Source organism: Festucalex cinctus, chromosome 14, assembly GCF_051991245.1.
Source record: "Festucalex cinctus isolate MCC-2025b chromosome 14, RoL_Fcin_1.0, whole genome shotgun sequence".
NCBI classification, from domain to species: Eukaryota; Metazoa; Chordata; class Actinopteri; order Syngnathiformes; family Syngnathidae; genus Festucalex; species Festucalex cinctus.
Genome location: NC_135424.1, coordinates 3,506,308 through 3,528,693, shown reverse-complemented (window position 1 = coordinate 3,528,693; position 22,386 = coordinate 3,506,308). Strand labels below are relative to the sequence as shown.

The 22,386-nt window shown below is 40.5% G+C and overlaps 1 protein-coding gene across 10 annotated transcripts in view; it reads left to right on the top strand.

Annotated features, from left to right (window-relative positions):
* Positions 1 to 22,386, top strand: part of grid1a (glutamate receptor, ionotropic, delta 1a) — a 326,902-nt gene that overhangs the window by 193,056 nt on the left and 111,460 nt on the right. For all 10 annotated transcript variants that reach the window (XM_077495430.1, XM_077495429.1, XM_077495436.1 and 7 more), the window contains one exon: positions 19,192 to 19,476. In XM_077495430.1, coding sequence (XP_077351556.1) covers positions 19,192 to 19,476 — 285 coding nt within the window. The remainder of the gene's footprint in view (positions 1 to 19,191; positions 19,477 to 22,386) is intronic.

The window sequence follows — 22,386 nt, the reverse complement described above, 5'->3', positions numbered from 1 at the left end:
GCGCTTTAAGAACAGGCATTGCTGTAGACAAAGTGCTGTACATAAACATAAACATAAGAAGTAGTGAATAAAGAGATAAATATATACATAAATAAGTAGACTAAACATCAAACACATACACACCACAAAACACCAAGAACAAGTCTCATGGTGCACCAAAAGCCAAAGAATACAGATGTGTAAAAACACTTTTTATTCCTTGGTCCTTCACTCCCCAAAACAGTATTTACACATTCTTTTTAAATGCAAGAACAGCTTTGATGCAGCTTCTGACTTGGAGCGGCTTAAAGCAAAGGTAGTTATTACAGAAAATGGCCAGCAGGTGGCAGCAGAGTAAAAGAGATCAGCCAGGGCCGTTTTTGCAACAAGCCCTTTTTGACAGTGTTTTCACCAGGAATGTGAATAATGATGAAACTTAGCTGTATTCTAATGATAATTGCTGCAAAATGGAAACATATACAGACATACTTATTTTTCCTGATGAAAGAAGAGACTGAAAACGTTCTTTTGGTTGGTTCCACGTTTTTAGAGCAATAAAACACAATATACTGTGGGCCTTGCAAAATCAGTCAAAATCCAGTAAAACGAGAGCGGGAGTGAAGTACTTCAGTGAGAATGGCTGCACGTGAACAAGTTAAGCTGATTTTAGCTAAACTGATTTTCATGCAGCATAACAGCTAAATGCCGCTTCACCATGTTTGTTTCGAATTGTCAAACGTACACTCGTGACGACGACAACTGACAGTAACCGCAAGAGGAACAATGATCCAACAAAGCTGATTGGTGGACGCGAACAGGTGGTAAACAAAGCCGTAACGAGCAAGACGAGACATGAAAAGGGACCAAAAAAAAACAACATGAAATCAGATCAAAACAAAGTCACCAAAAACACAGGTCGTGACACGTATTCCACAACAACATCTGCACGTGGAGGCTTGTGCATACAGTACAGCATATGCAACTTGTTGCCGAGGCAACGCTCGTTCCAGGATTGCTCATTAAAATGATCACCTATGTTTTTAGGGGCCCGCAAGCACACACACACTCAGGCTTTTACATTTTTATTTTTTTTTAGCAGCTTGTAGGTCTACGCAGAGGAAGAAACGCTTTCATTTCATGCATGAGGGACCTCCTGCTTCTTCCGCACGTTGTTGTTGCTGCTGCTGCTGCTGCACGCTACTCATTTCCCAAAAGAGGAAATTAATAAGTTCTTAGGGCGAACTGAGCAAAGAGAATGGCTGATGTTTAGGAAATTGGATTCTTTAAAAAAAAAAAAAAAAAGCTTAGTAAAAAATTAAACAAATAAATCAGCCGCTGCGTGAGGCAAATTCCTTCAATTAATTTGTTTGATGCGTACATTCAACACAGTAAGGCTATTTTTTATTTTTTTATTTTATTTTTATTTTTTTAAGCTTTCTTAACTCATTCACTCGCCGCCATTTTCACAGAAGCAATCCTGTTCGCTCCTGGCTGTTATACTGGATTTTGACTGATTTTGCAAGGCCCACAGAATATTGTGTTCTATTGCTATAAAAACACGGAACCTATCAAGAGAAAGAGTAAAGTCTCTTCTTTCATCAGGAAAAAAAAAGTATGTTTCTATCTGTTTCCGTTTTGCAGCAATTAGCATTAGAATATAGCTAAGTTTCATCAGTTTTCACAAATCTATTTAAAATTGTAAGTAATTGAGCTTTTTTTCTAGATGGCCCTGCTTGATCTCCTTTGCTGTGCTGCCACCTGCTGGCCGTTTGTGTAATAACTACTATTTCTGCAACCGCTCTTTGCAGTTGAGAGGCTGCATCAAAGCCTTCTGTATGCTCTAGCATAAAAAAACGTATAAATACGTCTTTGGGAGCAAATGAGTTAATCACGTCATTGTGAGCTACAAATGCTTCCATGCAATGAATCAATGAATGATCACCTCGTCTTTTTCTCCTCTTTCTTGGAAACGACTGCGATTCTGTTGTGATGACCTTTTGATGCGACCCTCGCCCAATCATACGACGGCACGCTTTGCATCTGTTGGAGATCTAAGCGGCCGATCAAGCAAATCAAAGCGTGCAAACGGATCGCTCGCTCGCTCGCACCTGCGCGCACGCTCCGAGTGCGCTCGTTGGTAAGGAAGTGCAACTAGTACACACAGCTGCTGCGCCACATGTTCTCGGCGAGTTGTTTGGAAGCGGTTTGCGACTTGATCCCAGCCAAATCTTGAGAGGCGACCCGAGGCGCGCATTTAACTGGTACGATCTGCAACACGCGACGCGACGACGTCGTGGAAGCCGTGGAGGGATCAGATCACCTCACCTGCTAATCGTTGCAAATGCATAACACGGGAAATATGTTTTGACACATCATTTATTGAGCAGGTGGCGGGGGATTTTGAATGAATTGGGCAGCAGTGGGCCGCCAGGTGCAACAGATGGGCCACTTTGATGTTCTTCAACTTTTTTTTTTTTTTTTTTTTTTCAGTAAACACACCACAACAAATCCATTAAACGAATATTGAATTTGAATGAAATTGTTTTTACATTGTATATCGCTGGTGTCGGGCCCAAACCCTATAATTAAAAAAAAAAAAAAGCACAGGTGATGTCATCATCAGTCGACAGCAAGTAGAAAAATGACTTTTTAAAGGTACTAATTGTACATGAAAAATGACATTACCACATTAATTATAGACAAAATGCTAACTTTTTACTGCTGAAAACAGTTCAATGAGTCAAGTATCACTTTAAGCAAACTTCCACTAATTAGCTGTAGTAAGACTGTAGTAAGAATAGATAGAATACATTCTGATTGGACTGATTTACAGCTATGTGACATCTTATTTGTGCAGCCACTATTGAGACCGGCTCCAAATAGGTCCATACTAGCAATGCAAGTAAACAGAATGTTAGCATAGTAGCAACTAGGAGCTAACCGCCATCGAACTTGCAAAGACAGAATACAAAGTCTTTTTTTTTTTTCTGATCAATTTGTTCCCCTTCAATTCTGCCTAGCAACAAGCAAAGGAATGAACAATAGTTATTGTTGACATCATGATGCGGTAACTACTGTACAGTAAACGCCAGGCGGATGATGGAACTCCGACTGCTGCACATGTTTGTTCAGCAAGGGAATGCGGCGCCTTAATTAACACGATAACGGCGAATGTGTCTTGTGATGGCCATTAGCCGCTGTTTTTAATGCGCACTGGCGACGTATTATTCCCGAGCTTTACTTATTTGCTCGTCACACGCGGCTCTCTTTGGAGCCTTCTCGCGGATAAGGAACTTGTTTGTTGTTGTTTTTTTGCGAATGGGCCGCGCCGGCGTCGAGGACGCGATCACGAGCGCGGGAGTTCCGCCGTCGGCCAAATTTTAGAAACGCCTCTCGAAAGCGCAGCTTGTTGGCTCCTAAAACGAGGTTAATACCTGCAAAAGAGGCATGAGGACCATCTGCCCGACAGCAACTTGTTAACGCCGCCTCCCTCCAGAACCGCAAGATTCGGCGCCCTTAATTCGCCAAGCTAATTAAGACCACTCATTTATAATTGAAGGAAAATAACAGTAATAACACGGTAATTACATATCATGGATAAAATATACGATAGAAGCCAATCAGATGTATATTATGTTACTTTTTTTCATGAATTGCATTACACAAAACATGAAAGTATATGAATTTAAAACATACTTGAAGCTGCAGGCAGTGATATGGCCTCTTTTCATAGCAACTCCTGGAAATTAGTGAATGTCATTATCTATGTTTTATGCTGTAATATGTAATCCTGTAAAAAATAAATGTATAAATAAAAATCGCTTATTATTATTTAGCCCATTATAGCAATAAAAAGTTAATATTTTCTCTATAATTGATTTGATACTTTCATTATTTTTCACGTACAATTAATACCTTTAAAAACACATTTCGCAACTTGCTGTCGACTGAAAATGACATCACAAGGTAACCAATCACAGCTCACCTGTTTTCTAGGTTTGGCCATGTGACATTCACAAGCTGAGTTGTGATGGGTTACCTGAGCCCTTGTGATGTCATTTTCAGTCGACAGCAAGTGGCAAAATGTGTTTGTAAAGGTACTAATTGTGCATGAAAAATAATGAAAATATCAAATTTATTATAGACAAAAAAATATTCATGTTCATTCATATTCACTTTAAATTAGTCTAAAATAGGGATGTCACTATAAGGGCAATATCGTGATATCGCGATATTAAAACTGCCACAATATCGTCGTCGTCATGCTCACAATATTTAAAAGGAACACATTTGTTCAAAAAGTCATGTTGATTTCCATTTGTGCAGTTATAGCACCCTCTAGTGGCTAGTTTATTCGTGCGATTTAATTTTCAGTAGGGATGTTTTGGCCTTCTATGTTTAAAATCTATGCTAATTGTCAGATGAAGGGGACCCAAATTTGCTTGTGAAGCGATCAATGTGTGCTTGCATTAGCAAGGAAGTCCTCAATATTGTTATTAAAGATTGTAGCTGGTTTATATGCATTGCTGTTATGTACAATATTGTGATCTTTTTTAAATATCGCCAATGCCCGCACAATATTGTGATCATTATTGTATCTTGACCTTCATATTGTTTTTTTTTTTTTTTTTCTTAAAAAAAAAAAAGGTGAAGACAGTGACCATATTAAAAAAAAAGTTTAGTCTAAAATACATTTTCACTGGTCATTTTTACAATTGTAAAACAAATCGTGAGTTCTCCCGCATTTGGACCCCCACCAAAAGCTGATTTACACAAAATGTAGCAAAAAAAAAAGAAAAAAAAAGTGGGGGGTTTTTGGGGATACTGGAACAGATGAATGGCAAGGCAAGGTACCGCTGTGCATTATAGATACAATAAGACCAGTTTGTATATAGTTATAGTTCTGATTTTGTTCAGTATTGTGGTGTTATTTGAAAGTACAGACTTGTTGTGAGATGCCTTTCGCTAAATTGCTCCTCTTTGCTGTCATGAGTCTCGCATACCTGCGGCACTCGGCCATGTTTTCATATGCAAATAGCAAGTTAAATGGACACGTCCGCATCCATTCATCTCCATCTCCTTCCGCGGCAGGGTTAATGATCGGGTTGGCGCACACGTGTTTCCGTCTTACCGCGACTCGTGTTCATTAATGTCACAAGTCAAACTCGGTGACAAGAAAAAAAAAAAAACACCAATTAAATGTCATTTGCAAGGCAAAAAATAATGAAGTCAAATTGGTGGCACGTGTTATTCTCAAAGGACTGACAAACAACCTTCTTATTTCATGAAATACAATCAACCGGTTCTTCGTTAAATTCAAAACTGAATTTTGCGGAGGAAGTCACTGTTTAAATTAAGTAAAAAGTTATAATTCGTGTGGTAACAATTATTTTTCATGTACATTTAATACCTTTAAAAAAGGACTTTTTCTACTTGCTGTCGACTTATGATGACATCACCTGTGCTGAGGAAGTAACGACCAATCATGGCTCAGTTTACTGACCAACCCTCAGCACAGGTGATGTCATCATCAGTCGCCAGCTAGAGGAAAAAAAAATAGTTTTTAAAGGTATTAATTGTACATGAAAACTAATGAAGTTATCAAATTCATTCTGGACAAAATATTCACTTTTCACTGCTGAAATGAGTCAAGTATCCCTTTAAGTGTTACACAAACATTGGCAAAAGGATGAGATGAAAATATTTTCATAATTCTAATTCAATAATTGTCAGTAGACATTAAATATGAATTGTAAAAGTGCAGTAAGTCAGGTCTATCATAAATGTAAGAAAAATACTTCATGTGAACAGTAAATTCCAGGAAAAAATAGCTTTTAAAATTAGCTTTAAGGGATGTGAAAAATAATAAATTCATGTTTTTATGAGTTGATATCAGGCTAAAAAAAAAAAAACATATATTCAGTCAATATTGATCATTCGATTCTTTTTTTTTTTTAAACCCAGCCCTACTTTAGTTCAAAATAACTCACTCTAACCGCCATGTTGCTACTAGCCTCATCCTAGCTAACGCTATGCTAGTTCAGCTAAGTTTGAAAACTATACTTTTCGTTTGTTACTAGAATGGCATTAGCCAGCCAAATATTGAAAATATTGACCCGTGGCTAAAGTGAGGCGTTAGCCGGCCCAAAAAAAAAATAAATATAGTGTATCTAAAAGTGTTTGTCTATGGTCTCCCTGTATGATGGATTTTCATCTATCACGAGTGATGTGGACCGTACGAGGGGAAAGCGTGTGTGTGGGTCAGCATCATGTGTGGATGATTCTTTCATCTGAAGGAGTTTTGGGTGGCTTCCTTTTAGGCTCCCCGCAGGAGATGTGAGCACTTTATCTGCCAGTCAGCGTGTCCACGAGCGTGTCGTGTGCATTATTCACGCTGTGGGAACAGGTGGCTGTCAGCTTACGGCTCCGCGTAAGGCCGAGTCGATCCGCTTCTGTTTTTTGTGTGTGTGTGTGGGGGGGGGCAAGAAACTCTCACTTGACGGGTGCCGGAGTGTCACAATACCACATAGCAGCAAATTGACCAAACAGACATTTCATTAGGCACATCTTTTTTTTTTTTTTTTTTGTTCCTCAAATTGCTCCGATTGCATTTTTCACATTTCATTATTTTCACGTGCACACTATGCTTGTTTCGATTTTGCTGCGCACCAAATGACATTAAACTATCTTCTGTTCCATTGTATTCTCGCTGCTCACTCTTTCTTGAGATTAAAAACCAATCATTCATGATGATCATCACCAGTTATTATTATTTTTTTTTCAAAAAAATTTATTTTTAGGGGTCCAGCTCCGCACCAAATGGTACCGCAAAAAGTTTTAACTTGTAGTTTCAACTTAAAAAATAGGATCAACAAGAGATCATGATAAAATGATAATTATATACATAATGGTTATTTAAAAATAAGTGCAGTATAAACCAATCCTTCTTCCAGTGCAATATTAAGATTCAGTTCTAGTACATGAAATGAAATGAAATGTACATGAAATGTTTTTAAATGTATTTTACTTGAGCTCAAGATTTCGTTTGTTGTTGTTGTTGTTGTTGAATCAATATCAAATAAGTGAATATTAATCAATAATATCAACAAAACAAATGTTTGTTAAACAGGAAAAAGTGGATCAGAATTGATATTTAGTTGCAAATCATTTTGTATTTATTTTATATTACGTGAATAGGCAAGTAATTTAGCTGATTAATCGTGATTAATCAAAATTAAAAAGTGTGATTAATCAGATTAAAAATTTTAATCGTTTGACAGCACTAATACATATATATATATATATATATATATATATATATGTATATATAATTAGGGATGCGTGAGTACCGATAGCAGGTATCGGTATCGGGCCGATACCAGCCTTTTTTCAAGTACTCGAGTACTCGTGACGCAGACGAGTACAAGTAACCGATGGCAGAGGGGGAAGACGTTAAGTGAGTCCTCCTTGCCTGTAAGTGGCGCTAGCTTGCAGGAGTTTTTCACCGAAACTTTGGAAATACTTCAAAATTGTGAATCTTAAACTAAAAGAGCATTTTTTTTTGCATTTTTTATTTTGAGCGTTAAGACTATTGAAGAGTGACTGTGCTGTTTTTTTTTTTGTGTGCAAAATTAAAGGAAATATATTTGTTTAAAAATCTTTTAGTGAGTTTTTTTTTTTTTTTATATGTCAAAATGTACTACTGGTATCGGCAGTTGGTATCGGTATCGGTGAGTACTGAGGGTCTGCGTATCGGTCTGAAAAAAAGTGGTATCGAACATCCCTAGTTTTTATTCTACGGCAAAAACACACAAACCCGTCATGTGTTCTAATACTTTTGAAAGCGAGGGTGTGATGCATTCCGTGTCATTTATGAGTTCTAAAAAAAAAAAAAGAAAAGAAAGCTCCTTGGAGTTGTGAAATGAGTCAGTGACGAATGTAAACAGCTCAACTGTTGAGGATGATTTTTGCGAAACTTGCTACACCTGCACAAGCGAACGCGATTCAACCCAAGCGAGCGCCGTTTCAGAAATTCTGATGCGAAACGGCAGTCTCGATGAACACAGTCGGCCATGTATTAATTTAACAACACGTTCCGTGCTCCTCGACCTCGACGCGCGAAGTAAACAAACATCGCGCTGAATGCAAAGGTCGGACTTCTTTAGGCCGAGTCAAGCTGATGGGAAGACGAAGAAAAGTGCAGTCGAAATGAGACCGAGACGAGCTAACGAGAAAAAACGTCGCTGGATATTCGTGTCGAATGGTTTGCTCCTCGCTGTGATTTCATTTCTTGTAAAGGATGACACATCCGATATCAAGCGATTTCTTTCTTTTGATGTCAGAGTGAGACTTTTGAGACCCGCCTGGCGCTTGGGGGCGAGCCAGTTGAAAGGCTCGAGTCATTGTGGAGTATGAATGAGGTGAAAGTGATGCTAGACAGACGCGGTTGCCTTCTCGTCTCGCGGAATCGGCGCTTTCGCATTTCCTGTGAAGGGCGCCGGGCGTTTCTGATTTTAATAGCCGTTACCGTTTCCAGAGAACGAGCACGACTGGCGATTGACTGGTGATTAAGCCAGGGTATACTCCGCCTCTTCACTTAAGTCAAGTCAAGTCTATTTATATAGGCCTTCATCACAAAAGACTCTCAAAGGGCTTCACACGTGCACAGTTGACAAATATTAGCGACTTCCCTAGCGGAGTGGTTCTTAACTCATTTGCTCCCAATAACGTATAAATACGTTTTTTTTTAATGTTCTAAGTGTCCCAAAGACGTATTTATACGTTTTTTTTGTTTTTGTTTTTTGTTTTTTTATGCTAGAACATACAGAAGGCTTTGATGCAGCCTCTCAACGGCTATAAAGACATGGAACCCACCAAAAGAAATATTAGTCTCTTCTTTCATGAGGGAAAAAAAAAGTGTATTTCTATCTATTTCCTTTTTGCAGCAATTAGCATTCGAATATAGCTAAGTTTCATCACTATTCACAAATCTGCTTAGAATTGTGGGGAAACATCATGATTTCATCATGGCCCTGATTGATCTCTTATAATCTGCTGCCACCTGCTGGCCATTTCTGTAATTGCTGCCATTTTTTTTTTCCAACCGTTCTCTGCAGTTGGGAGGCTGCATCAAAGCCTTCTGTATGTTCTAGCATAATAAAACAAAAACAAAAAACGTATAAATACGTCTTTGGGGCACTGAATATATTTAATATAGAACATATTTATACGATTTTTGGGAGAAAATTAGTTAATAGCTTGATTACAAATAGTTAGGTCTCTGTAATGCCCTCCCATGTGAGTCAAATATGTTTTCAATCAAACGCCAGAAGAAGAGTGAAAGACATAATCTCAATGAGCACAGTCGAGAAGGAGCTACACAATGTGTTTCCTTTTTAGTCAGCTGGGAGTCCAACCCGCGAAAGCCCGCACAGCATCAGCGGTATAGAAAATAAATGGCCGCATGCTTGTTTGTTTTTGTGAAAATTGAAGGGGGGTGGATTTTGTAGCATTAGGTCAATGTTTCCGCCCCCCAGGCTGCAAAGACTAACACTGCGGGCGCTTCTCTGTGCGATCCCTCTTGTGTCAGCGGTGGAATTGAAGCATCTTTGGAGCCCATGTGTAGTCTGGTAAGCCTATTTGAGGTGGCGAATGAGACCGATGGACTCTCAAATGTAGTCGTCAGGTAGAAGTAGAGCTGTCAAACGATTACATTTTTTAATCAGATTAATTAGAATTTTGATTAATCATGTTTAATCACTGACTTAAAAAGGCTTTTTTTTCCCCAACATATTTTGCCCGCTAAATTTAAAGCGTACCTGTTATGTGTTAATTTTTTCGACATTTAATGTTATGAGGACATCTTCAAAAATGTATATCCACTGCACACGCTCATCCTGCTTTTTCTAATCAATTATTTACATAATTTAAAATGGGGGAAAAAAATGACCTACGGCATATGTAAACATTTATGTTTACAGTTATGTTTATTGCTCAAACTTGAACAGCTACCTCTAACGTAACCATCCACTGTCGGCTAAAAAGGATCATCTGTGATCAAAATTAATAGTGTGATTAATCTGTGGTAATACAATGATTAATGCGATCATTTTTTGTGATTAATTATTTAGTTAACGCTTTAACTTTGACAGCACTAGTAAAAAGCAAAGCATTTTTTTTATTAACATTTTTTATTTTATTTATTTATTTATTTATTTATTTATTTTGAAGAGAGAGAGCTCAGAATTGTTCATTCAGTAGTCTTACCGATTCAACATCTTATCATCATTGCTCTCAAAAAAAAAAAAGCTTTTTTTTTTTTTTTTAAACTCATTCACTGCCTTTGACGTATTTTTTAGAGCGGTGCTAAATTGGGGGCGAATCTGAGCATGCTCCATTGTAAATATCAAACTTGGAAACAACTTTACTGATGCCCAACCACCGGTAGATGACATCATTGCCCCCATTTTATACGAAATAAACACAGTTTCAGAGTCCATGGGAGAAATTGCTGTATTTTGGCAAACCTACATTTTTCTACTGTCAATTATAAAAGAACGGGACGGGACAAAAAGTAGGGAGCCTATTTGGTAGATTCGGTTTATATATAATTATTGAACGTAATATCACGTGAGTATTGACAATTTTTAAAATTTTCTAAAATAACTGGCAGTGAATGAGTTTTAATGATCTGATGCTGTGAGTCTCCCACGATACGCTGACTTTTCTTCTGTGACGTGCACGCATGCATGCGAGTGAGCGTCCGGAGGGTACGAGCGTGCGGACGCGAGATTCTCTTGCGTTTACATTCACGTCGCAGTCGCTTTTTTTTGTAGAAACGCATGCAGGGACAGCTGTAGGCAGAGATTAGAGGACGACCTCCCCAACCGCTCGGGCGGGGAGGGGGTGCGGCGGCGGTGGTCATTGACGACTACTTTCTGTATAAAATCTGCCGCACTAAGTCAATTTCTGCGGCGCTGCCTGTCACTTGTCTGCGGGGGGGGGACAATTTACAGCCGCGAAGTACTACATCACGGCACAGATGACACGGCCGCCTTGGCATCAATAGTATTGACGACAATATACTCTCACCTTAGTCTGACAGCGCGAGTGAAAGCGAGGATAGAGGGCGGCGGATGTTTATCTTCCGAAAAGTGAGGGCACGGCAAGATTTATGGCCGGCTGTTTGCAGCGGATGACTCATTGTTACCGAAAACCGCAGTGTTGTAGGACGTTTAAATGTTAACGCCGGCGGTGTTGTACATGATTTAACATGCTGATTGCCACGTTTTGTTTTTTCTTCCCCCACAGGTGAGATTTCACTAGGCGTAGTCACCTGATAACAGCAATTAATTTATGTCCGTTAGCGATTAAATGGTTTAACAATGGACATAACACTCCAGTTTGTTTCTAATGCTGGTTGAAATTGTGACAGTGTTACTCAATTTGGCAACTCAGAGTCAGTAGTTGAGTTTTGTCTTCCCCAAACTGGTGAGAACGAAGAATGACACGAAAACCAGCAGACATTCCAATTGCTTCTTGCCATCAATTCCCCTAATTCAGGGGTGTCCAAACTACGGCCCGGGGGCCATTTGCGGCCCGCCGTCCAATTTTTAGTGGCCCGCGACATATGCTAAAAATGTCAGTTCAAATAAAATAAAAACAAAAATGTTTGGAGATGGTCAAAGTAAGAAGGGAAGGTGTCGAAAAACACTCTTTTAATGCCACACGTTATCAAAGAAAAACTTTGATATGACAGAGGCTTTGATCATTGACGAAAAGAGACACAATGCTTCCATCTGCTGGCCATAGTGTAGATGTGTTTTAGATTCCACCACCCATTTGACCAGGCAGCGTTGCACCGAGACAAAAAAGAAAAATACAAAAATGTGTTGACGTTATTTAACGTTTATGGCAATATACGTCGTGATTTTACTTAACGTTATTAAACGTTTTTGGCGGTCAAAGAGTTAAAGGTTATTTTAGTTAACGAAAAAACTAAAGTTAAAAAAACAATTTCGTTAATGAAATAAAATAAAAACGAAGATGCTTTTTTTTTTAAAAAAACAAAAAACTGGAACTACATTTTATGTTTACAAAACTAACTAAAATAAGACTAACTATAATTATAGCAAAAATGTCCTTTGTTTTAGTCTGTGGTAATTAATTTAATGCATGAGCCTTCCACATGGCCGCATCCGTTCCGTACCGCAGATGCACCGCATCCGTTCCGCAGTCAGTGTGAATTGGGAGTAAGTTTTCATACCGTCCGTATTCAAACTGAAGTCAAAATTGCAGTTCCTGAAACATTTGGGATAACCCGTTTACATGCGTCGGCGTACAGTTACTCCCATGTACATGGTCATTTCAATACCCCAATGTAAACGGGAATGCATAAACAGCGTTTCTTACTTTCTACTGTCAATAAAACACGTTTTATTTATGTCACTCACCACTCTAATTAAGTAGGCAGTTTCCTCCTCACTCCAAAAGTGTGGTTCACTGCTACATCATTTTTTTTGCTTACCTCTGCTTGTGTATTTCTGGTGGGTTGCATGCTGGACGCACAGACTTATATTTATTTATTTATTATATATGTGTGTATATAAATATACACATTAGAGACAGAAAAGAACATAAAACCGCAGCTGAGAAATCAATGTATTCAAGCTAGGCTCATTTAGCGACTGGCAACGTAAGATGGCCGCCGTGCATTCAAGTAGTTCCTTTTCTCAAAAGTCCAATATTGCTTGCGGAAAGAGCATATGCAGGACACATGCCAAAGTTCTTAGAATTAAATATTTGAGTTAGAAAAGGCGTAACCCAGTGGTGTTTATTCTGATTTTTGTGCATTTACATGGGCTTTCAAAACCCAAACGTTGGCAAAGTTTGAGTTCTGAAAGGGTTTTTGGACTGCATGCAAACATATTCGATGTTTGTAGTAGTTGCTTGTTACTAGCAATACGAGTATACGTCATAATACCGGAGACAAATTTTTTGCGTACATTCATGATGATTCTGATTCTAATCATCGCTGTTTGGAAGAATCCTCACAAAAAAAAACACACAAAAAAAACACACAATTTCAAGTTGGCACCAAACAAAAAACATCCAAATGCTGAAAAGTGAAATCAGGACACTCTTGCTCACTTCCATTATTTTGTTGCTATTGTTGGCTGGTTCAGCATGACATGTTCAGTGCAGTGTTTTTTTTTTGTTTTTTTTTTCACACTTTGAAATGGAAAACCATTTTCTTGCTGTCCTCAAGCTCCTCTTGAAAACTATTTCCATTGAACAAACAGCGAAGTTACAGAAACTCTCCACGTCACATCCACTTGAGTCTTCTTCTAAAATAATCTGCACTCATATTTTTTTTTTTTGGTATGTTTTCAAGTGGAACGCAAACTGGCCCAAACCTTGGAACCATTTTTAATGTTCATGTAACGTTCTGACTTTTGGTATCTTGTAAAATGTCGATTTTAACATAGCAAATGTATTCACATTTTGCAGCCTTTCTGACCTCTCCATGTTTTATGCGGTTGTCTGAAGGATGCGAAAACGCGGTAATTTTAGATCACACATCCATGAGATCAGTCACGGCACGTTCACAGCAGGCTAGATGGTGTCGACAACGTTCCGAACACGCGAGTGTCGAATCCCGTGACTTTGCCGCGACTCGCCGAGCGTCTCTTAAATGAGACCGCCTCATTTAGGCCGTGAAATCAATGAGACGATTCCAATTCAGCAAGCATTCAGCCCCCGTTGTCGTGTCCCGTCGTATTAAGTTCCTAAAAAGAAGGACGAGATGACGGGCAGATGGCATCCTGTTTTCGTCGCGTCGGCGCAAATTGAAATGTCTCTTTTCTTTGGTTTTCTTTGTCTTGACGATGACGAACCGGTGCGGTGAGACGAGGTGCTCCGAGGACGAAAATTCGCTTGCTTTTGTCCGCTCGCCGTATCTGCAATGGAGGCGATGATCAAAGTGTGATTACAGGCTCTTACTTTATATCCATTTGGAAAAACAAAAAAAACAAAAAAACGCTTTATTCATCCACCCAGCTAAGCATTCGTCCATCGAGCCGAGAAATCGTCCTTGGATCAATCCGTCTGTCCGTCCGTCTCTGGATCCAAGAAACGACTCTTTCTTTTGTGCATCCATCAAGTAAAAGTGTCCTGATGGATACAAATACGTTCCAAGGTCTGGTGTTGGAGATACTGTAAAGAATGATGTAGTCCAAAGAAACCATTTTGAAGATGTATGTATAATGGTGGTGGCACAACGGTGACAAAAGTGTCAGATAGCTTCCGGGGAATGAGTGATGGATCCCGACCACTTCACAGGCGACCATTTAAGGGTCGTTATTCCACCATTATCATCCTTGGCAATGACTGCAGAAGCCCTCCTTCTGCCCGTCAGAGGACTTTACACAGGATGAGGATGTGTGTGTTCGTTTTTATGTCCAAATAGGAACATTTTTGTTTCTGGGTGTGACAACAATCTTTAACTCATTTGCTACCCAATAACGTGTAAATACGTTTTTTTTAATGTTCTAAGTGTCCCAAAGACGTATTTATACGTTTTTTTGTTTTTTGTTTTTTTATGATAGAGCATACAGAAGGCTTTGATGCAGCCTCTCAACTGCAAAGAACGGTTGCAGAAATGGTAGTTATTACACAAACGGCCAGCAGGTGGCAGCAGAGCAAAGGAGATCAATCAAAGATTTGTGAAAACTGATGAAACTTAGCTCTCGTCTAATGCTAATTGCTGCAAAACGGAAACAGATAGAAACATACTTTTTTTCCTGATGAAAGAATAGACTTTAATCTTTCTTTTGATAGGTTCCATGCTTTTATAGGAATTGAACACAATATTCTGTGGGCCTTGCAATATCAGCCAAAATTCAGGAAAACAGCCGGGAGCAAACGGGATTGCTTCTGTGAAAATGGCGGCCAGTGAATGAGTTAAGCATGGTTTAAAGGTCTGACAATTGAGGTCCAATGGCTTTAATGCACATTTGAGGTTTGGGCTTTGAATAGTCTTCTTGTTTTGTGTAGGTTTACTCCCAAAATTCTTCTTTTAGGGTGTAGTCAGACCTGCACTGTTTGGTCCGCTTTAAACAATTATGCAACTTTGCCTATACCTGTAAGTGTTGTGACGTGTTTTGGGTTGGGCATTTTCTTAACCGCTTGCTCCTCGCAAGGGTCGCGGGGGTGCTGCAGCCTATCCCAGCTGGCTTCGGACAGTAGGCGGGGTACACCCTGGACTGGTTGCCAGCCAATTTCCAGTTATTCATTTGATATTTTTTGTAATTGATTTTTGGACTTTTATTCTTGCAGTTATTGGAATGGGCTCTAGAATGTACCCAAATTAAGTGGCTTCATTGATTCTAAAAATATTTTTTTCAATATATCCTCACCCAAATGGGGTGTCTGTTGCACCCAAGTGTCCATGCTAAGTACTTTTTTTTTTTTTTTTTTTTTTTTTTTTTTTTTTTTTGTCCCTTCACACTAGCCCAGGGACGGGCAATCTCGGTCCTCGGGGGCAGCTTTTGCAGGTTTCCATCTTCCAACACAAGCTGTCTAATGCAGAGCTTGCTGATGAGCGGATCATATATCAGCTGTTTGGGGAAGGGCAACATCCAAAACCTGCAGGGCTGCAGGCCCTCGAGGACCGAGATTGCCCATCCCTGCGACTAGCACGTCTTATTTTCCTGTGCCTTCTCAAGCGTTAATGTAAAAGGCTTCAAAGAGTTACTCAATCTCACTCCCTTGTTGTGCCCGTACAAAACAACCACTCGTTGCATCCCATTTGGCTGTCAATCCTACTTTTCCATTCTTCCTCACTATGTTGTTTAGCAGCCCTACTGTTGGGATTTGTAGCGCCTTAATACAGTCGTATGCTTGGAGTGCGGTCAGTAGTTTTTTTTTTTTTTTACCTCATCCTTCACACATCTACTGGCATCATTATTGATTTTCCTTTTCCAGCATTGTACCTGTAGTTTCTCCACTTGTACTTGGCTTTTTAACAGGCTCAGTATGGGAAACTTTTTTTTTTTCCCCCAAACGTGACCTGTCGTTTAGCTGCTGTTTTTGCGCTAAATTGTTCCATCATTCAAACCGACGACATAATTGGGCAGTAGGAAAAGCTTCGGGAGGGCATTGGATTGCTGTTTTGCACAATATGTTCCCCACTGCTGAGCCGCAATTTGAGTGTCAGGCATAGTTGTCTTGGATTGTAATTTTGCAATCGGATGCATCTCTATAGAAAATGTCTTTTCCCAACTCGTCAAGGAGAACATGCAGATGAATTTGAATGTGTTGTTGGATGGCTTGGACATATTTTTACATCGTGTGTAGGCATCCCTTTTTTTAAAAAAAAACTTTATTTTATATAAATTCATGAAAATGTCAATTTTTCATTGTTTTTCACTGGACCAATTAGAAATCAATCAATCAAACTTTATTTATATAGCACCTTTCATACATTCAAATGCAACTCAAAGTGCTGAACAATTAAAACATCCATAATACAATAGACAGAAAAAGCCAAATCACCCCCCAATATCCCCCATAACCACAACATGGCGGGGCACAGAAGAACCCTGTGAGGAAAGGCACCGAGGCTGATATGTTTACTGAAAAAAAATATTTGTATTTATTTTTTTAATGGGAAAGTAGGTCAAATAAAACATCATTTTCCGAGCATTCAAAAAAGGCCCCGAGCTCTGAAATTTTAGCTTTGATCACCTGTTGTTGGACTGTATGATAAGATTAAATCAGATTAATGGTCAAAAGATGAGATCCAGCCTTCAAATAGCATCGTAGCTCTAAATATTGATTGGCATTTTGACTACATTTCCTTGCATCAGCTCATCAATTAATTAGCAGAATAGTGAGCAGATTTGTTGGCGTGCTCGTAGAACTGTTGAGTAGCATCGCAACTGGCAACCGTATGAAAGATTCAATTGATGCCTTTTAACATTTTCGACTCGTTTGTGTTGTGTATTCCGTCACATAGTGTAGCTATTTTTGATCCGATGCTTTTGCGCCGCTTTATCAAGCGCTCGGGCTTCTGATGAAGTGTCAAACAACTCAATAATGGATGACAAACACGCCCTTCAAGTCTATTCACAGTAATACATTATTTACCCCATGCCAGACAAAACTTATTTTAGGTTGTTGTTTTTTGTTTTTTTTTGTCACATACTAACATATTAATAATGCTGAGGATGACATTTTCATCTTTCAAAGATATTTTGGCGCCTTTCCCGGCAGACGTCCTGATCCTCCCTAAGAGGATAAAAAGTCCGAGTTGCATACGTAAATAAAAATGCACGATAAGAGGAAGTCAGACACTTCCAAACATGCGTCTGCGGTTTTAATCTCGGCTCATTAACATTCATCTCTCATGTCGACTAAAACTTGAAGATAGCAGCGATGATGCCGGAGCTCCCCGTTTGGCGATAACGTGAACGTGAGCCGCCTCATGTTTTTTCGGGATCAGCGCGTGCCCCCCTTCTTAGCCCCTCGCCGCTGCTTTACATTACGTTTCGACATCAGCGGGAACCTCCTCCTCCTCCTCGCTTCGTGTGATCTCAGCTCAAGTGCAGGGGCTCAGCCCGTAATCCTCGGCGGGACACACAAAGACCTGTCTTCCATTCTGAAGCCCAGATGAGAGCACTTTGTTGCATAATGAATCAAAATTATTGTTTCAAATTGACGGCTTAACCAATTCACTCAAAAGTCTGTCTGTTCTCTGGGCCTTGTTCGGATATTCATTTTATACAGCCGTCATTTCCCATCAGCAAATCTTGCTTTTGTCAGATCCGCCTTCTTTGTCTGTTTTCTGGATTTTTGTAATAAGAGCGGGAAAACCGGGCTCTCCCTTAGAGAGAGGGTGAGAAGCTCGGTCACCCGGGAGGGACTCAGAGTCGAGCCGCTGCTCCTCCGCGTTGAGAGGAGCCAGCTGAGGTGGCTCGGGCATCTGGTTCGGATGCCTCCTCCCTGGGGAGGTGTTCCGGGCATGTCCCACCGGCGGGAGGCCCCGGGGACGACCCAGGACACGCTGGAGAGACGATGTCTCTCGGCTGGCCTGGGAACGCCTTGGGATCCCGCCGGAGGAGCTGGTTGAAGTGGCCGGGGAGAGGGAAGTCTGGGTTTCCCTCCTAAAGCTGCTGCCTCCCGCGACCCGACCTCAGATAAGCGGAAGAAGATGGATGGATGGATGGGAAAACTAATGGTCTTCTTTTCTGCTATTGGATGGAAGAAGAGAGATTGGAAATACCGTAGTGGATTGCAGGAAAGTCATCTGATAAGCGCAGGATGCCAATGCAGGGTGGAGTCTGTCTTTTGTCTGAAGTCAGCTGGGGTTTGCTCCAACTACCCTCAACAGTGACCTGGATAAGAAAGATAAATCGAGACCAAAATTTTGAGGAGTTTGTACCTTAGTACCCGCTGAAGGTTTTTGTAACCTGTGTACTTCTTCCAAGCATTGTGTTCTTGGGTTTTTCAATAAACTGAATCAAATTGCATCTTTACGGCATCTTTATTGGTTGGCCACCTGTGCACATAAATGAGCGAGCGCTGCGGCATGCTCGTGCATTTGTGTTAATCGGCGTTAGCAACGGTACCTCGGCCCGTCGACGGGCAATGGCTCCAAAATGTCACCTAGCGACTAGAACTTGCTAACCTCGCTCTCGCAAGATGAATTCTCGCGGTATTTGTGAGTTCACAAACTCCGGAGAACGCATCTTGTACCACTCCTGTTGATTTCCACTGATCCGAAGAACGAACACGAGGCCGTGATTGGTTAAAACAAACGTGTACAGTGCCGCATTATCCAGTCAGCTCGAATTATTGCACAGAATGTCCCGCCTTTCCCGTCCAATGACTGTGGAGAGGTACCAGATGGATATTGCAGAGAACTCACTTGAATGAAGCGCATATCCATATGGCTATTGCCAGGTTAACAACTTCTGCAAGATGTCTTTAATAAAAAAAATCCCGAGTCCTTTACATCTGTCTCATATGAGTCCAGAACCAGATCACCTTCAAATACAGTTGACTACAGAAACCAAGACCCTCAAAACTGGTTTTGAGAACAGTCTCAAGAACAGGACTGATTTTGAGTGATTTTGAGATGTTCCCATCATCCGGTTTATGCTCCCTTGCACCGATAAATCAAATGTGTTCTTTTGTTTTTTCCCTGTCCAGCCTGCGAGCTGATGAACCAGGGGATCCTGGCGTTGGTCACCTCCACGGGCTGCGCCGCCGCCAGCGCTCTGCAGTCCCTGACCGACGCCATGCACATCCCCCACCTGTTCATCCAGAGGAACGGCGACGGCGTTCCGCGCACCGCCTGCCAGTTCAACCCCAGCCCGGACGGCGAGAGCTACACTTTGGCCGCCCGGCCGCCCGTCCGCATCAGTGATGTCCTGCTGACCCTCGTCTCGGAGCTGTACTGGCAGAAGTTCATCGTCTTCTACGAGAGTGACTACGGTAAGATTCAGTTCATCTGCTTATGACTAGATCTAGCTTTCCATGGCGAGTCCCGTGCCCCGGAGTCCTGTGTGAATGAACTGCCGTTTGTCACCTTGTCTCAGAGGCTATAGGCAAGACAGCAGGCCGCCAGGTCTATAAAGCACTGGGGGAAACCCTGATGGGGGTTAGATCAATGATGTGCCAGTTAAGCCAAAGCCTTCGAGGGCCATAGTCTTGCATGTCTTAAAGGTTTCTAATTCCTCCAGCATACCTGAATCAAATGATCAGCATCGGTAGCTGGTTTCTGCAGAGCTTGCTGATGAGCCGATCCTTTGAAAACTATGGAGGAGGAGTAAGGCATCCATGAACGTAATAAAGAAGAATACACACTAAAACAATGGAGGACATACAGCATTTCGTTTTCTTTCGTCAGCCCAGTCCACTTCCACACACAGCCCTGCACAAATGTTGATCATGGATTTTTACAATGTAACGCTTACTTAGTGGAACGGAGGCGTACGTATAAATCATGTATGACTGTGGCCTTTGAACATCCTTTGAGGAGATAGAAGCCTTTTATTAGACAGCGTTCCCACATCAGAGCCGTAGTAGAAGAAGCCGCCTTTTTTTGTTTTCTTAACACTGAAACCAGTGGAGGAGGCATATAGTGCCGCGCGTTATGTGCTGAAACTCGATTTCATTGATATTTTATACATGTTTGATATGGAAAGCGTCTCATTCACTTTCATTTTTTTTCAACACTTCAAAACTTTCTCTGCAGACTTCGTTATACTGAAAAAGCGCTTGTTGCGGGGAGACAAAGGGGGCGGAGACTCTGTAGCTCCATTAAGCAACCAACATGGAGGAGTTTCACAAAAAAAAAAAAAAAACTCACTAAGTGGATCTACGTTCAGCCCCTCTCATTATGAAAGGATGAACGCCAAATGGGAAAAAAAACAAAACGATTTTTATGTTTTAAGTGTCCCAAAGACGTATTTATACGTTTTTTTGTTTTTTGTTTTTGTTTTTTTTGTTTTTATGCTACAGAAGGCTTTGATGCAGCCTCCCTACTGCAAAAAACGGTTGCAGAAATGGTAGTTATTACACAAACGGCCAGCAGGTGGCAGCAGAGCAAAGGAGATCAACCAAAAAAAAAAAAAAAAAAAGAAAAAAAAGCTCAATTACTTACAATTTTAAATAGATTTGTGAAAACTGATGAAACTTAGCTCTCTTCTAATGCTAATTGCTGCAAAACGGAAACAGATAGAAACATACTTTTTTTTTTTTTCCTGATGAAAGAAGAGACTTTAATCTTTCTTTTGATAGGTTCCATGCTTTTATAGCAATAGAACACAATATTCTGTGGGCCTTGCAAAACCAGTCAAAATCCAGTAAAACAGCCGGGAGCGAACGGGTTTGCGAAATGTGAAAATGGCGGCGAGTGAATGAGTTAATTACAATTAACAGTTTTAATCGCCTGACACCCCTAATATTTATACAGTGGGGAAAGCTGAAATCTGAAATCAGAAACATTTTATTTTGAATTTATTTTTTAAGTTTTGTGATTTAAAATGAAGGCCATAATGCCCTTGAATATGACTAAAAATGGTCGGCCAATAAGTTAGTTCTTCAAGTTGTAACCGTTTTCCAGTGTGCTCCACTTTCTGCAGTCTCTTTCCCAGATGCATTTGGGGAACAAACCATCTGGCTTGTCGGGCGGTGCTGTTAAGCAACAACAACAACAACAACAACAGCAACAGGATAGCATAGGCGGCGTTTATTAACATCCAGACGAAGAGACAAATCAGAGCCTAATTGGATCATCTGTGGCACCGTGAAAGAGAAGCGTGTCCCAATCGTGTCGTGTGCATTTTCAGACGCTCTACATTCTAGTTTCTCTGCTCTCATTATGGTGGCTCTGCGGACCCGACCTTTCACTGGCAAAAAAAGGTCACGTGAACTCCTTGATTGGCAAGGCCGCACGCGGACGCGCTACATTGTTGCGGCGAGACTCCTCACACGCTGCTTTCCAAGTTTGGAGCAATGCCGTCGCGAGTCTATAAACAAGCTTTATTGTTTTATTGCGCGGGTGCAGGGGAACCCACAGGTGATGTCGCGTATAACGAACCCAGGTCGGGCTCAAATATCTTTTTTTCGGCAAAATCACAAGCTACTCTTGGCGAGCGAAAGCATACAAAACTGTGAAAGTGAACATAACGGGCGGACTTAAAGCATAGATAGAGCTTTGGGATACAAACACACAAGGCTCATTTAAGACTACTTAATCAGCTTTTTTTTTTTTTTTTTTTTTTTTTTTCTGACTGCAGCGTCAAATTAGGATTCTTATCTGCGAGCAGTCGGAGTAGCCACGGAGCTCGCCGTCCTTGCAGCACGACTACTGAGGCCAAATCACAAGCGCCTGCGGAAAAATACAAGTGGAAAGAAAGAAAAAAAAAAAAAGAAAGGAGGTCAAGATCATGTTTTTTGTTGTTTTTCTTCAATTTACCCAGAATGCGCAATCTCCTCGCGGGCAAGCGCTTACTTGCCGGAAAGGAAGTCCAAAACATGAAGATAACTTGGGCGAACATCGTATAGCCTACAAACTGGCTTCGCGGCCTATTTTTGTGGCTTGACTACATTCCCACGTGAGCAAAATACTATTTTTTGAAATAAAATGTATAAACCTGGTTATATATACAAGTGCACTTAGACATGTTTACATTTGCCCAAAACATATATACACTAATTTCCTAACCATCTACCATAATACCTATCTAAATCATATACACATACTCACATATACAATTTTCATACTCTGGTCTGACATAAGTTAAAGTTAAGTTAGTCTGACATAAAAAAAAATTCCATTATCATTGTTGAAAAAGAACCAAGAAACTGGCCAAGCTGGGAACGCGAGGCGAGTCGCAA